This window comes from Macrobrachium rosenbergii, chromosome 44 (assembly GCF_040412425.1).
Source record: "Macrobrachium rosenbergii isolate ZJJX-2024 chromosome 44, ASM4041242v1, whole genome shotgun sequence".
Classification (NCBI taxonomy): domain Eukaryota; kingdom Metazoa; phylum Arthropoda; class Malacostraca; order Decapoda; family Palaemonidae; genus Macrobrachium; species Macrobrachium rosenbergii.
The window spans coordinates 36650493-36668060 of NC_089784.1; the positions used below are offsets into that span (position 1 = coordinate 36650493).

The window sequence follows — 17568 nt, forward strand, 5'->3', positions numbered from 1 at the left end:
TACTTTTGTAATAATCTGGAATTTATTCACGCATTTATTTCCTCTAGTCAGGGTAATTCTTCATTAGAATTGACAAAGTTAATAGTACCCGTTACAGCGCGACCATTTTAAATTAGGCGTCAGCCAATGTTTGTGGCGGAATATCCATCATACTCCAGAAAATGTTCATTGGTCCCCTGAATGCAAGAATAATCATTTACTTATTTGAGTTGACAGTTTCAGGAAACGATAAGTCTAGTTGATGTAGAACTGAAAAAGCAAGGTAGGAGACGAGCATGAACGTATAGGTTCAGCTAAGTAATGCGACAGAATATTAGCAATATAAGAATGAGTTAGAAAAACTTGCTTAACAAATTGGAAGTAAGTAGGTCTCCTAAGCTTTTTTTCATAACCAAAAAAGGATCACCTCGTTCAGGTCTTTAGATGATAAGCATGCATCATCAGTACATAGCCACATTACTCCTTAGACCAACAAGAGTTGCATGACGCAAGATCATTGTTATAATATTTTTGCAACATCTGATTAACCTATTATTATTATTATTATTATTCTAACGCTATTATACGCCACGGCAGTTTAACACCATTATAGAACTTTATGTAGATGCGTAGATTAGACCTTAATAATGCCATTTTCATCCTTTCATCTCAGCCTGCGAGGAGCCTGAATATCTGTAATATGGCATTTACTCTGAAACTTCCTGTCTAACGTTGCCTTTTTATTCTTTCTATGTTTCTAATCCTTAACATGTATCATGTACTTGTCCTAAATGTCCATGATTTCTTGTAATCAAGTAAAATGTCAATGTTTGCGCTGTTTATGCCCAGTGCATTATTGACAGTATAAAAAAAATCTGTCTTCTAGAGTTACTTCGACTTTTTTTTTCATATTAAAGCAAACCGTGTGTTTTCTCCTTCCCTTACATTTCATATAAAGTGAAAAATCATCAACTTTAGGTTGTAAGGGGTGTTTTCTTCTTATGCTAGAAATTCTGTACAAAAAAGAATATATATATAACTATTAAACTTAGGTGTTTATGTGCTGGGGAGATGTATTTCCTTTCATGAGTGTGGTGCAAGATCAAGTGCAATGACATCCCAGTCAGTGTTACTGCGTACCTTCTAAGTGGTTATTGTAATTTCAGGGGCGTTGGAAGCAATAAAAAAGTGGTCCGGCCTGAATGAAGAATTGCAAGCGAACTTTGGTGGCTCACGTCTCATTTAACTCAGAAAAGTAAATGCACCGTTTGTTAATAGCTAAATAAATAAATAAAAAGCTAAACTAAGTATTCTTAACTCTGTATCTTTGGTTATCAAATAAATAAATAAACAACCATATAAATGAATAAATAAAGCAGAGAGAAATGGTCGAGGCTGCAACGGCAACTACTGTAGGGCTTCCTCCTCTCAAGTGTGGAATACGGTTTTGAATCGCCACCACGAATGTTATCGACTATGCTATTCCACTCTTCAGTGTCGACCTTTCTGATAAAATCTTTGCAATAAAGGGAAAGCCAGATTGTTGTTTTCTACACTAAAGCTTACCATGCTCTGTCATTGTTTGAACTCCATCGTAAGAAACACAGAAGAGAGAGAGAGGGAATCATACATGTATGCCTCGCTATATGTTTCGCCAACAGAATATGACCAGTAGATTCCTTATCAGGATGAGGATAAGGAATCAGCCCAAGTAAAATATATATCTAATTACGATAGATACGTGAAAGTGTGACCTTACATAAATTCTTATCCTTCGTGACGGTAGAGCTCTGCACTGGTATGCATTTTAACCCCAGTTCGAATCCTGATGTGGTGAGAGAGTTTGTCTCTTCATTTCCAAATGAAAGTTCAAGGTTGCCAGTGAAAAATGTATCCAAAATTATAAGAGAATCGAGAAGTAAGGCGTCATGACGCTAGAATGTTATATATTCATGATTCCAAAATTTTTCAGAGCAACTATGGAGCATTTTACTTTACTTCTTGGCCTTCTCCCAAACACAGAGAGTGGCATGCTGATAAAATAATGATTCTGGGATGTGAGTTTGAAATAGGTTGATAGGTGACTGCTCTGTGCCTTTTCATGTTGATTTACGTCATTCTGTTTTGTCTTATTCTCCACAGTAATGTCGTGGTTGGTCGCTGGGTTGACAGCAATGTTATAACATATTAATTAAGTATAAGTAAATTTAGAAGCTCCAGCTTTATGCACATTGTCGTTGACCCAGTTCATTATGTCTTCTGCAGCATTCCTTCTAGTGAGACGTCCTGAAAATAAAATGTATTGTATTCCGAATTCAAGGTATTCTTCAAATTTAGTTGACAGATACAGAGATAAATAAATGACAATTTTCCATTTTAACCAACAAATCTAATAAAACTGACAGGGAACACAATATCTGAAATTTAGGCCACGAACGCTGCTGTAGACGTGGCCATATCAGCCCCACCTCTTCCGACGCCCCTGAATTTGCAATTAGATCCTGAAGTCATCTGAGCTTTATATCAGGGGTTCTAAACCTTAGGTGTGCATGAAAGTTTCAACTGGCTGCTTTATGAGATTACTCTTAATCCATTCCTTTTTAGTATCGTAACGTACTTTTTATAGGATAGCAATGATTACTCAACTACATAAATTTAGTATATTTTCCACTAATCAGTGAAAGTTGAAATACCTTTTCCCATGACATTCTATATTTATAATTATTCAATAATCAGCTCCATGTTAATGGGTACAATCAATGATCTGATTGCTCAGGAGGTTACTGGTGGAGAAAATACTGAGAATCCATGCCTTACCTGGCGATAATACATATGATCTATGAAAAATACTTTTCTCTCATTTTTTGTAGTCTTAAGATTATGGTATGTCAAACATTTAACATGGTGTACAGAGGTTTCTTCATTATTCATATTTCTACATGATATTTTTTAAGAATATTTTTACAATTGTCAGTTGTAGACATCAAAACCCAACATAGTAAGCTATTTAATATTTATTTTGAACAATAATTTGGAAGTAGTCAATTTCTACCTGAGGTCTTTAGAAAGTAGAGTTCCTAATATGAATTAATTACATCCTTCAAAGATATAAATGAATGCATAATCATGAATAAGTGTTGCCAAGAAATATATCCTAGTAAATCAGACCCTTTGTTCAGAGACGTGCTCCGTATTAAAAGTGCGTTTTAGATGGTTTGTAAGGTCCCATCATTGATCTGAAAAGCCCCTTAAATCCCTGGCTTTCCGTCATCTGAGAAAAAATAATTTCGAAAAACGATGTTAAGGTCATGGCAACTGTAATTCCACGGAATTTCAGCCACGGCTTGACTCCATGTTGGTAGAAACAGGGTTTAGTAGATAAAGTCCTTCCTTAACCTGTCTTGAAGGAAATCAGGGGTTAACATTCCTAAAGGTGAGCTAGGAGTTAAATGGCTCCATACCAAAAAAATTTTTAATTTGTAAATGTTTCCTCATGTATTATAAGTACACTATCATTGTGCTCTTGTCATTAGTGCTTCTTCCCCATGCCTAAAGGCGGCAGCTTATGGCAGAAAACCTTAATTATCCTCTTGTGTTTCTTTTATATGGATTATGCGGTCGTCCCACTCCTTCGCCTGTTTTCATACATGTGATATGCGAACACAAACAAACTTACTGTGTAATGATGGCTTAGTTTTGCTATTATGCTTTAACTAAATTTAATATCCATAGGACCAAGTATCCAACAGGGGTAACAGGTGGTTTTTTCGACATTTATGACTTGAGGTATTTTCCTGAAATCGACCTTCTAGTCTTAAGAACTTCAATTTCTTAAGAAATCCGATTCAAGGAAAATTTTTGGTAATATCAGCGATGTGTGAACTTCTGATAGAAAGATCGTGGAGCTGAAAAACTTCGATCTCATTTAGACTAGGACTGTTACAAAACAAATTTTATGAACAGTAGTAAATCACCTAAGTAACTTACGTTATACACTTTAGATGGCTTCTGTACTAATTTTCCCCTCTTAGTTAAATCTTTCAGTTTCTATCTTTCACAATCAAGTGATGGAAACAGTGATTTTCAAAACAATTTGTACAGACTATATCTAATCCTGGCATACACATAATAAGTAAATTGTCTGTTTAACCTACCTTGCTCTCTTCTCTGCTCTATTTAGTGCACTACATAACAGCTTTAGTATTTTTGCAATGCCACTACCCAACTGATTGACAAGAGATTATTGTTATCAATAAATCTTCATAATATAAGGATCTGTGAAGAATCGAAAATTTGTGAAGAATCGAAAATTTGCAGAGGTACAAAGTAACTATCACTTAAGCTTCACTGAACAAATCAGAGTTTGTTTTACAGAACATTCTTCAGTTTTCTTAACTGGAAAATGTATCCCGGTTGGGTGATGGCCTTGCATGTGACTCATGGTAATAAACACTTAAAGTATGCTGGGACTTCCTAACACTTTAACCATATTTTATTGCTTTCTAGAAATGATTGAGTACCTGATGCTGTAATAACTGAAATTTTAACTAATGAATTTGGGAGCACATTTGATCGCACATTACCAAAACTAATTTTGACTTCCTGAATGCTAATTTTTTTTCAACCTCAAAGCAAAGAAACCCTCGATTGTAATACTGATATCCTTACAGTAACGTTCCACTACTTTGTAGACTCTGAAAAGTATGTGAACTCTTGACAAGAACGGTGAACACTATTTGCGGTTTGTAAATTGAATCAGAATAGATTGCAGTTTATACAGTTCATTCTGACGTCCCTACTTGTAATTCATAAATTGGTTCAAAGTTTGATTACAAAACAAATGAGCAAACTACAAGAATTTCTTAAATTTCTACGGTTCTGCGGTTGGCGAATTCAAACTCTTCATTGCCGTAGGAATATAAGGGGAAAGCCTCTTAATAGTTATAATTATTTAGTATAGGGAAGATGAAGTACATCCTGAATCGTTTATCATACGAAGCCAAGAGTGTCGATCAATCGATTTAAGCTTTTTAAATGATAATACTTGTCGCAGGTACAATGGCCATGAAATGCATAACGAATCAACGCCTTATACTGTATCAAGAATGGAAAAAGGAAGCATTTTTAAGACATGTAACTGAGAAGACAAATATTTTACTATTATTGTATTTTTTTCCAGCATTATTTACTCTCTGCCTAGTGGTACTTGTTATTGTTGCCAGTAACAGCGAAAGTTTTCAGTTAATTTGATTTCTTCGTGTTTTCTCGCGCAAAGGGAAAAATGAAATTCACCCAGATTATTTTTATTCAAGAAGCGTATCTAGTTTTCCTTGGTTCCGAAATTTCCCTTGCCTGGTTTACTTTGAAATGAGCCTGTAGCCATAGCATTTCTTGTAGGCAAGTTCCTTTAGAAAAGAAACGAGAAACCCCTTTACTCTGCCCTCTGCTTTTTCTTCCCCTTTTTCCTCTGCTTCGCCTTACCAAATAAATTCAGTGATTTTTTAGTAAGATGGGTACAAATCTGCAAATCTTTCAAATTTATGTACACGCAACCTAACAGTCAGTGTCCAGGGCCAGAATATAATTGAAGTGACCCCAGTTTGAACCTTCCTCATAGATCAACTGCCATTCAACCGGGTCAGGACTCAGCGTTTCGTGGTGGGGGAGACCCAATGGAAACGGCCTTTATAAAGAAGAAGCGAGACTCGCAAATCTTCTGGATTCAGAGCATAACCGAACTTCAGACACAGGTTAGAGCCTGGACAAACGGTCAAGACCATGATCGTAATCTGTACATGAGGTTGTTCTATCATAAATTCACACTCAGGCAGCAGTAGTCCCATCTGAGTTCCTTCTTGTTTATTTTGTGGTTTTCATGTTCTTTTTGTTTAGTTGTATGCGTGAAACAGCCCGTCCCAGAATTTTCTAATTTTGTAAATCTCTGATTACGATGTCATTAGATTCGTGTACAAATCATTGCAATGTATTTTTGTCTTTTTTGCATTGAGCATCCTATAAACTCCTTTCCATCGTACCTTCTCCTCCAACCTATTGTGCCTCCTCATCCAACATAGGTGATAAAAGGAAGATCGGATGGTCCTCTGCTCCCTGTACCTCGCCGAATGGAGACAAGTGACCAGGCAGTAAGACATTATAAATGATCACGATGAACATTGCACATAAATCATCACTGGGTGATTCTAGGCTCACGTTTGGCACACCATGACAATGACTTCAGTCCTTGACTTGCCCGAAAACTTCCATGAAAATGAAATGGTTTGCTTTCGTGAAATGTGATAACAGATAATAACAACAGAACATACATACTCAAGCAAGCAGATTCAGATTAAAAGCATTCCCTATAAAGCAGCATTTGGACTTTGTACTTCGTCCAGAGGTTCTGCATCACCGACACACCTCTCCGGCTGTAACCCATCCCTGTCCCTCGCTCAACACATCTAGACCGACAAAAATACAGATGACAACAGATTTCACAGATATAAGATACCAATATTGTACAGTTTCTAATCTTCTCTTTGAACTCATATTTTGTGTCTAATTTATTAAATGAGTTGTGTCATTTTTTTTCTTTAATGTGTAATTACATTTTCACGTGAAATCTTGAGTGTGTATACAGTAGTTCTGCGTGTGGCTGTGCGTTATGAAATCTAATATCTGTCAGCGCATCAATTTCCCTTCTTCTTGTGTCATTCTTGTTTTCTGCTTTTATCTGTTAATAATCCTCTTCACCAGCTGATAACCTTCAGCTGGCCTCTTACTTTGGAATGGCCTGTTGACTAAAATCTCTCTGTCTATAATAATTACTCACCTACCATTAATGAATTTTAGTGTAGTGCAGCCAGACAAGTCATAAAGAAGTGCACCGTATTCCAGTTTGCCTGTCATCCTTCTCTTGTAAATACTATGCTCCAGCAGTCCTAGTATAACCACTCCATATAAGGGTCCTTGTTTTAATCTCCATAATATTTAATAGGAATCTGATATTTGATTTTCATGGCAAAACCAACCTGAAATGGTATGTCACTGATTGAGTCACTGAACAGAAATTGTTATTTGTAAAAACTTGAGTTTCAATACACCAGTGAACATGAAAGCTACCTACAAAATCCATTATACCTATCTGATCTATGATTTATCAGACTATATTAATCGCAGCTGATTGTCAATACTGAATATTCTCGATCAAAAAGATTATACTTTCATACAAGTTGTTCCATACACCCCAGATAGCAAAACTGCAGTATGGTTGGCATGCAGTCTTACGGTCATAAGCTTTCATTACCATGGAATGGAAAAGTAACCCAGGAAAGATTTAGACCTACACTGGATATAAAAATTAAATGAAGAGTATTTTCTTTGATGTTTTACTGTAGTCTGTATTCCTTGCAAGTTCTGTGGATGAATGTGGTAATTTCGACCGTATGGTTGTGTACAACCAAACTGATAATATACCAACACAGAATTCCCTTGTTCACCAGTTTCTAAAACAAAAAACCTAAATCGGAATATTCATTTAGCAAACAAATTCCACTGAATGATAGATAACATGATATTTAAAAGTTTAAAACATTGTTTAAGCCACTGAAATAAAAACCTAAAGTAGTCTTTCATTGGGATTCCGGATTGTTTTATGACAATGGATGAGAAATACTAAATAGTTAATATTGGTACTTTTCCACCAGGTCGTGCTTTAATATCTGTTTTCCTTAAGAAAATAACTAATGAATAAGTGTTATTCCTTGGCATCCCCTATGTAATGTAACCTCTGCTAAAAGTAAGGTAGAACATTTTTTATATTCAAAACGAAAAATAATACTTTTTTTACCATCTTGATGCATTGACCTATAACTTTCAGAAGTAACTGAAATGTGGAAAATTCAAAAAGGTAATACTCTGCAAATATGGCTTTTGAAGTCTGGAAGCCGTTATTGGAATTTATGAAGTTCGAATTGTCTTAAACTTATTAACTGTAAGGCCACCACTTTTTGTAAATAGTCGTTCGTACACAGCAATACTGCATTCCGGTTATGGAATATGATGGAGCATGTGCAATGTAAAACTTCTTCAGTATTACTGAAATGTCAATATTAGATTTCTACATTGTTGCAAGCATTTCTTACCAATGAAACTGTAAGTTATGGTGTTCACTTAATTAAGCCAGAGGCGTCTGTTCATTGTTTAAGTGATAATCATAACTAGAATACTCGTCCTGTCTCCTATCACTGCGCATGTGTGTGTACGTGGAAATATAATTTGTACCTATGACATGCAAAACACAATGAGTAACTGGCATGACAAGCAGTGTTTTTATCTTTTGTATACACCTGTATATATTTCTTGTCTTCGTAAGAAACTGAGTCGGGTAAGAAGGTCCTACAATGTACTTCAAATAGGTAATATTCTAAAAATGTGATATTTTTGGCTTTTTTTCCCCTGATTCTGTCAGCTGTTAAAATGTAGTACTATTTAAAGAATTACATTGTTCAAAAGACAGCCTATATCTGAAAATCATCAACAAGACTGATGCAGATTTTCATTCAAGTAAAGTATCCCCTTTCCATAATATTCTTTAGACTCAGTATGAGTAAAACATGAGGCTAGTATTGTTTATATCAACCCTTTAAATTATCCGGGAATTTGAATTCTAGTTGGATACAGAACAAATGTCCATCAGTAGAGATAGTTTTTACAATTCTGAAAGATTTTTTAGTTTTCCATCCAATACCCGGTTTCACTCCTTAATCCAGGATTGACGTCTATATTTAATTGTCCCAGTTATTTATAGCAGAAATGAGAGCGATAAGATATCCTAACACAAAGCACACAAGATCCTTTAAATTCGAGTCACAGATGTATTTTAAGTAAACTCAATTATGTAAAAATTTCCTCTGTAATTGCAAAGATAACTTTTCTGAAGGTAATCCGTTTATGACCGTGCTTTGTTAATTTTTCCTTAAAAATTTCAGAATTTCTTTCCATAATTAAGTAATCTGCAATTAGGCATCTTTTTGCCCGGGAATGGTCGAGGCTGTCCAAATTCACCTTGTGATCTCCAGTGTCCAAAAGCTCTCCATTGCCTGTTTCATCGTGACAGACCATATGCAAATGGTTTTCTGTGAATATCTAGCGATGTCCGAAACTGCTGGTTAAAGCACTGGCATACTGTATGCAGTGTTCCAAGCCGCAGTATTTCAAAGAAGATAAAGCGCTGATATCATAGCAGAGTATACCAGCGAAGCGAACATATTGGTATCATGTTATCAGTGACCTACACAGCTGTGTTTCAGAGAAGCTAAATTAATATTACTTGACTAACAAGTGTAGGGAGGATAATTCCTATAGGGTGATTCGTAAAATGTTTCTATGTACAATGCATTAGTTTTGGTTAATAATATACTTCGGGTTCTATTGTGTTTTGATAAAGTGAAAAAAAACATGTTATTGGACTCTTGAACAAGATTAAATTATTATTAATTATTAGATGCTAGTCACAGGTAAGATGATAAAATTTAAGGCAGGTTAGGTGACTATCTCATGCTCTGTTCTCCATAATCATCAGGATTCGTTACAAAATCAAACTATCATTAAATGGCGCTTCTGTTTTACCATAATGTACATTCATATTCTAAAGAATTATAGTATGGATGTTTATCATATGTACATTTGGATGTTTATCATATGTACATTTCTTTGTTCATGATCTATTTATTGTACATTGTGCTGCTTATAAACGTGTTTATGCAGTGTAAATACATAGTATAAGAATCATAGCATACTAGACACTCCCGATACGCTAGCATTTGGATGATCAAAGATCTATATAATGTAAGTCATTACTAATATTCATGCTGCAATTGTCTTACTTGACATTAACTATCAAGATTTTAGGCATAACATTCAAGTATGCTGATTAACGAACCCTATGAAGGCGGAGCGCCGACCTACAATCCACGCAGTTCCTCCCCACCTTGAATGCAACCTCTCATTAGAGTAAAAGTAACAAAAGAACGTTTCGTATTCTGCTTTGCTTTCTCATCTAATGGTGTAAGATATTAAAGTCTGGAGAATGCAGTGCCAACAACAGTCCCATCCCAGGGCCAAATGCTAGCGGTCCCTTAGATCTCATTGAAATCACTACTTCCATTTCTGAGGTTCTATGCACTTAGTGGGTATCATTTACAGGAAAATAGTCCATGATTACATTGTTTTTTGCAGAGGACTATGAGTTCCTATGTAAGTGGGTCCATAATCGGACAAAAAACTCAATTTTTTGCAGCTTTTATGTTAAATGTTCATGTCTTGTGTTATTAACATTGTAATGTTTTAAATAAGGTTATATTCTGTTCAGTCTAGCAAGTTACACATTTCAGACTTCCAAGAAGAATTCTTCCGGCAGTTCCTGCATCAGTTTTTATGACATACCTTGTACTTAAACTTCTTCATCTGCTGAAGTATCTAGTTCTGAGATCAATTCACTACCCTTTTGAATACCGCAGTAGTAAAATCATTAATCTAGATCCAGGAAAGACAATGCCTCCCCCTCAAAATAACTCTGCTATGTACATATTTTCATCATCCTCGGCATGCTAACGATATGAAGTTTTTAATTTGCACTTTAGCCCTGCATGTTTACTTAATTCTAGCCTAGATTACCTGATCTTTGCTGTGATGAGCAAAAAATTGCCTGCATGACAAACTTCAAAATAATCTCTGGTCCTAATAACCTCAGATGTGTACGAAGTGGCAAGAGATTTTTTTAGTAGAAAAAAAATTGCCTTGAGGCTTTGGTAGCTTTGTAAATAGTGAAGTGATTATATGACATTTGTTTCGTCTGGTGATAACAAGTTCCAGTTCATTTCACAGATCCGGTTGCAGTTGTCAGCGTGAATAAGTTGTTTACTTAGGAAATATGGCCACAATTTTCAAGTTTGTATAATTATTTGTTCAAGGTACACAGTGCTCCAAAAATAGATGATTTATTGGTTGTTAACTATGCTGGGAAAATTACGGCTACTTAAGAGTAACAGAGACTGTTAGCGATAGTTACCAACGGTGAACGAGTAGCTAAATTGGTAATCATCACTCAAGTACGTTGTCTTTTAATAATAAAGGGCAACTTGATCCTTAATTTAGCAGCTGTGTTCTTTATTCAATGTCACTTTTCACAGCGTAATGATGTTTTTATTCAGACTACGTCTGTTTACGCAACATTTCATTATGCTATGTTTTACACTTGACAGAAAGAAATGCGAAGCCTAAGGTTTCACTTATTCTGCAAAGGTTATCATTTCTTCATTCCACATGTGTCAGAACGACAAACATTCTGTACAAATTATTCTCATCAGTTTTTCCTTGAATCGTCAGTATCTGCCCTCGTTTGTTCAGCAATACCTCGAGCAAGGAAAAGGAAGTGACTCAGTTATCACTAAATGGACAGAGTTTTCTAAGCGAAACAGTGTTGGATATTCCCCAGAATGGGACGATGACCAGGTAAATGTTAATACATTTGAAGAAACGTATCTATGTGTTAGATGAAACCAATGTGGACCACTCTGATAGAACACAGCTCTCTACCTGTTTGAACCACCTATTCCTAAGCCCAAAAAACTGTAGCGCAGTCCCTGATTTTGTAATTCAGAATACCGAAATCATTAAGCATTAAGTATTGCAGGTTCTCATGTTCAAGGACTGGGTGTATTTTGGTTTTAGATGTGAGTAATTTCTTTTACCTTAAGTTTGTTGTCATCTGGTTTCAGAAGAACAAAGCCAGAAATAGTATAGTATGATTCATTGATGTATGTATGGATACAAGTAGTGACCACAACTAAATGTAAAAAAAATGGATGCAAAATTTAAGATATTTTCAGGAAATTTTCATTCGGCACAGAGACATTTCCACAGTAAGATCTTGGGAAGCACGGTGTACGTTATGCTGAACTTTTAAAAAAAATAAATTTAACTTGTAGTAATGGAATTTGTTAATCACAGTCTTAATAAGGCAAAAAATATTTTGAGTTGATAACTCTTATGATCACTAGTACACATCTGCATCTAGTAGTTCTGTTACCATACCGGTACCTCTTAAAGGGTAAGTAAATGCATCATCTGTAAGCTTGTATAATAGAATCATTTATACCTTGAAAGTAATTGCATTGTTGCTAGACCACAAAATATTCCAGAATGCTTATATTCTTTTCACATAATGCAATAGAAATCAAGCCGATAATTGCTGTCGCCATATCCAAGCAGTTATGATCTATAGGACCAGGCACAATTAAGCGTGTAATTTTTAGGAATCATGGCTCACTCCCCCTCCACAGATTCGTGTCATTCGCGCATTCCAGGAAGGTGTTGCGAAGCGTCTCGGGGAAGAAAAACACGACCGGCACATGGCTGGAGGAATCCTGGGAAATGAATTTGGAAAAAATCAACCGTCCAGATTCCACAGCCACACTTCAATCGATCTACTCGCCTCGGACCCAGAAGAACTCTCCCTACCCGAAGTCGAAAATGCTCGATAATAATACCATTATGGTTATTAAGGTACAGGCTCTTACAAGGTATTAGATCAGTTTCACGACATAATCATTTAGTTCGAAGTCACTGACACTCAGTTTACTTCACTATGGAAGACATTGTGAATATCATACATCAGGGTTTCAACACACAGGTAAAATCCATTGTCAAGATTATCTTTCTCTCCCTGTAGGTACAAGAAGCACCCACGGGTAAATTGATGGACCTCCAGCTCCCGGCTTTTCATGTTAACAATGTTTCTCGACCTCGTCCGTGAAACTGAGTGAAATCAAAATTATGCCTCCATTCCATAGCAGTCAGATATCAAGAAACAAGCAACCAATCAAAGACAAACACTAATGGGTTACTTGGATACAGGGGGGAATCTTACCATGATGAAAAGCTTTGAAGATTGTTTTGGACTTTTTAGCTGGTGTAGTCTTAAGACTGAGATAATAACTGGTGTGGTCAGAAAAAGAATTGATATAGCCCATAATGCAGTGAAAGTTCCTTGTTGACTTCTTATTCATTTATTCAGTTGAAAATCATTACCTTTGTCATTTTCAACAAACTGAGTAAGGATGTAGAAAAGGAAGCTGAGATGGCATCCTCAGCTTTCTGTAGGTACTTTGTTTGTGGGAACCCATTGTCCATTTTAGAGTCCTTAAGAATTTTAACGCTCATTTGCTGAAGAATATTTCAGAGCCGCAGTATTTAACGTTATATTCTGTGCCTAATTTACAGCTTCTCGGTTTTCATTACTACAGGAGTAAGTCATTGATTACAGGAAATTCTGTTATACTCAAAATGGGCGTTCAGGAATTGCCTAAAAGGTCAAGTCTCTCTGAGGAGCTTACCATCTAAGGCTGGGGTGATCTTGACACCGACCTTGGTAATAGACATGACCAATAAGTTTTTCAAGCATTTCTCTCTAGAGATTACTCTTCAAAAACTGTCATTGATGGATGCGATTACATGGAGGGGCTTTAGTTATCTGTGGCTATGGTATTCTTAAAAGCTAATCCATGGACACAGTTCCAGTTGTGGAATATCATTCAAAGTAATTTTCACTAATAATTACGGAGCAGCCTTTCTGGAAACGAATATTACAGTTGTCTTTGGAATCTATCCTTCAGGTGATATCATGCTTGAGTGAAAAACATTTATACAAGCTTAGACCTCATGAAAACACTTGTGTCGATTAACTGAAGAGTATTAAATCATTTAGCAGATTATTTTCCAGTCAAGTATGAGAAGGTTTCTGCTATCCGTACGTGAGAAGAGCTCTATTGCTGTCAGTGCGTCTCTACAGTGGAAAGAATAACTCCTTTCAGTTGAATAAGGTTGGCCATTCTGAGTTCGTGAGCACATTTAAATATATAGCTGGTGTGATTTCCATCAGAAAAACAAAAGATAGCTTCCATATTTACTAAATTCCATTGCGGTTCATTTATACATACAGGTGAATGAGCTATCGGTTAAGTTATCTGGTGCAAGTTCCCACAAGTGTATGTTGGTGGTGGCAAAATGTAAACTTACAGTGATTTCTATGATGGTCCAGTCAGAAGTCGCCTTGACCGATGGTCCCTGCCATGTTTGCCCTTTCAGTGAAGTAATAGACTCTCTCGGCTGATGGTCATCTGATGTGTTTTTACTTACAGTGAAGTGACAGGTTATCCTGGCTGATGAACACCCAGGGTTTCCTCTGCTGATGGACAAATAGAGTGTTTATTGTTATAGTGGAGTGACAGGTTTTCTTGGCTGATGGATTTGCTGAGTCTTTTCTCTTACGGCGGATGACAGTTTTTCTTGGCTGATGGACTTGCAGAGAAATATGGTGTTTGTCTTACATCAGGTAACGGGTTTATTTGGCCGGTTGACTTGTGGAGTGTTTTCTCTTACAGCAGGTGGCATGTTTCCTTGGTTCATACGTCTGCTCTTATACACTAGATACTAATGCCCATTGTTTCTGTGTACGTTACATTCAAAGTAGAAAACCCTATAGCTCTACAGAAAGAAAAATTATATTTGAAACAGAGGATATGGTGCGTCAAGTAGGCATGACTTAGCATCCTCTTACATATTTATTACCGGAGTTTATAAATTCTGTATGTTAGACTAGATTTATGTAACAGTTGCAATGCTGTGATATTCTTCTATGTAACGAACTGCCAGTGAAAAGGATGTCATGTTGTTTTATTTTGTTGTCAACTACATTAAAAACTTTTCCGTAGACATGGATTAAACTTATGGCAGTTTAATTTGTCGGTTACAGAAATAAACTCAGTGTTTATTGGTCATTTTAGGTTAAGCAATTGATGAATTTGTTTCATATTAAACGTGAATCTCTATACAATTATTGTTCCCTAATGTTCGCGTAACATGTATGGTTCTGTCTATAATATTCCGATGGATCTTTATGATGTTTTGTACTTTGCTTTTGAGTGTTCATTGTTATATTTTTAGCAGAAGTCAGCTGTCTACAGTGCCTGTCATAAGACTCCTGATTGATTAGGTTTTGACTTTCACTTGAAAAACTGTTAACTTTTCCTTTTAAATTTTTAAAATTTTCAGTCTATATTGGTGTCTTTTTCATTATATGATAGTTAATGTTTGTGTTATCAGTCAGAAAGAAAAATTTCTGGATGTTCTAGACTTAAAGAGCCGCCTTGCGGTAAGAACTGTAGTCCTTGTCTTTCCGTAGGCCTAAGGTGACGAACACGCATTCAAGGAATCACCACCTTTACCAGTGTAACTCTTGTTCCTATCCTATTGTAAGTAGCGATAGGAGGTGATAACACATTTCCATCTAGTTTCGTACACATTAGTGTCTGGCCATATATAAAATTAATAACCTTCATATAATTAATCCTTTGTTCTTATTCCTGATTCCATTGTTAATCTTACTCTTCCAATGAATCTTTAATGGTGGAGTAAGTTTTCAGTGACTTAAATCACAGCATGAAGCATTATGGAAAAGATGAAGCGGATTGAAAAGAGCAACATCATTTCCTATCGCAAATCTACTCCACCAAGTTTCCGAAACAAAATCAACGCACAAGAGGACTCTGCAAACAGTGGTTGCTGTGTTTGTAATGTTTCCTTTCATTTGAGTATTTTGCAGTATTCTATAAATCAAAGCTTTCGAAGCTGGAGAGATTTTTTGAAAGGGATTCGGTGTTGATTTCGTTCGTCATCTTACTGAGCCAGAAAAGGTTCCAAAACGAAAAATCATTTTTGAGAAAGTTTTCACTGAAAAACTCTCTAAAACACAGACTTCAGACTTTATAATTATGAATACTTATGTGAATATTATATATATATCTTAGTATAAAGTATGTCTATGTACATGGACGTGTGCTGCGCATGAATATATGAATGGGTGATATCACTAGGCAATATGAGCACTCATACCACACACAAATTAGCGTGATTTAAACATTCATATATCATACATTCACATCCCAGTCACTGTATGAGCATACCTTACAATATACAAAATCTTCGCAGAAAGTACAAAGAAGAAGCTACTTGTCGCTAACCAAGACCAAAAGCTATTTCGCATGAATGGCTGCATTTTGTTTTAGGCATAGATAGGACTAAGTGAAATATTAACTTCAAAACTCACGAAAAAAGGATAACACCAGCGCTTTCTCGTCAGGATCAGTAATCCATCCTCTCTATATATTGTTAATTAAAGAACTTAACAGATTGGATAGTTAAGTAATCTATGATATATAGGGGAGACCGGGGCTAGTTGGCTACAGGGGTAAGTTGACACACTCTAAATAACTTTCATGTTTACCAATAGATGACTCGAATACATACACTGTGTAATTGCCCCGTGGTTCCTCAGTTACCAACAAAATTCCATAGAGATTAGACGTAAGAGCTCGACTTTATGAGACAAAGTCTGATTTTGACGGTAGTAAGTAAATTTTGTTATCTTTGTGCTTTTTGCTATAATATCTATACATTCATGAAAGAATATTTTTTCAGTTCTTGCATAGTTTTCCCTATGGTTTAAAGATTCTATACCATTAAAATTAATAACTCATGGTTTCTTGGTATGGACGGGTAAGTGTTTTTGTACCAAATGGTAGGGGTGGGGCAAGTTGGCTAAAAAAAAATGGGGCAAGTTGGCACACGTGCCGACTTGCTCCACGTTATTTGATAAAAATAACAAGTCTATTTATTTATATAATTTACGTTTTGTTCCTGGAATTTTGTAAGGATAATGAGATGAGTGCTCTCACAAGTTCCAGCCTCTGGATGTTAGTGTTTATAGACCTCTGGGGAAATGTGTTAACAGCGCATGTGATTCGTGATTGACTAGTAATCCAGGATCAACTATGACCATCTATGACATTCCTGGTATAGTTTCCAAAGCTTTTACCTCTTGCTGTCACTCATTCTAATGTTTTCAGTGGGTTTAGCAATGCTGAAATTTCACCTTTAATGCAGACTTTTTCAAGATTCTGATTTTATGGGTGTGTACGTAACAGATCGATCACAGGGAGATGTCCGAAAAGAGACACAAGGGCTTCAGACCAGTCATCAGCGTGATACAGAGCCTTGTAATATGACAGACAACAATGGAATTAAAAGTTCTTGATGGAGAAGTCCACGGTAAATTGATCACCTTGGAGAGCGGAATGAACCCACACCGTCTTCTTCTGGAGTAACTGGGAAGACAGTGACTTTACCAGAACTGAGGCCACTTCTAAGGTTGTGCCAGAAAGGAAAATTCGCTGAATAGGAGGAAACGTCGTTCTGCTATTCTAACTGACACATCAGTAAAAAAAAAAAAGTGCTTGAAAAGAAATTGAATACAAAAACACCAAAGATGAAAAGATGAGCTGATTCAAAAGAAAGCTCAGTTGAAGACAGCCTGTGTTTAGTGTGCACAGAACTATTTTCTAAAAGTAAGGCAGGAGAAGTGTGGATCCAGTGCAGAGTATGTGACATTCGGGAGCATGTAGACTTCGCTGACGAAGATTTATTTTACACTTGCCACAATTGCAACTCAGATGATGATCTGAAGTGATACTA

At 36.1% G+C, this 17568-nt stretch overlaps 1 protein-coding gene across 1 annotated transcript in view; it reads left to right on the plus strand.

Annotated features, from left to right (window-relative positions):
* LOC136829528 (plasma membrane calcium-transporting ATPase 3-like) overlaps positions 1-16877 on the plus strand; it is a 201269-nt gene extending 184392 nt beyond the window's left edge. The window contains exons 21-23 of the mRNA XM_067088356.1: positions 5597-5729; positions 12321-12543; positions 12710-16877. Coding sequence (XP_066944457.1) covers positions 5597-5729; positions 12321-12521 — 334 coding nt within the window. The 3' untranslated portion in view covers positions 12522-12543; positions 12710-16877. The remainder of the gene's footprint in view (positions 1-5596; positions 5730-12320; positions 12544-12709) is intronic.
* The last annotated feature ends 691 nt before the right edge of the window (positions 16878-17568 follow it).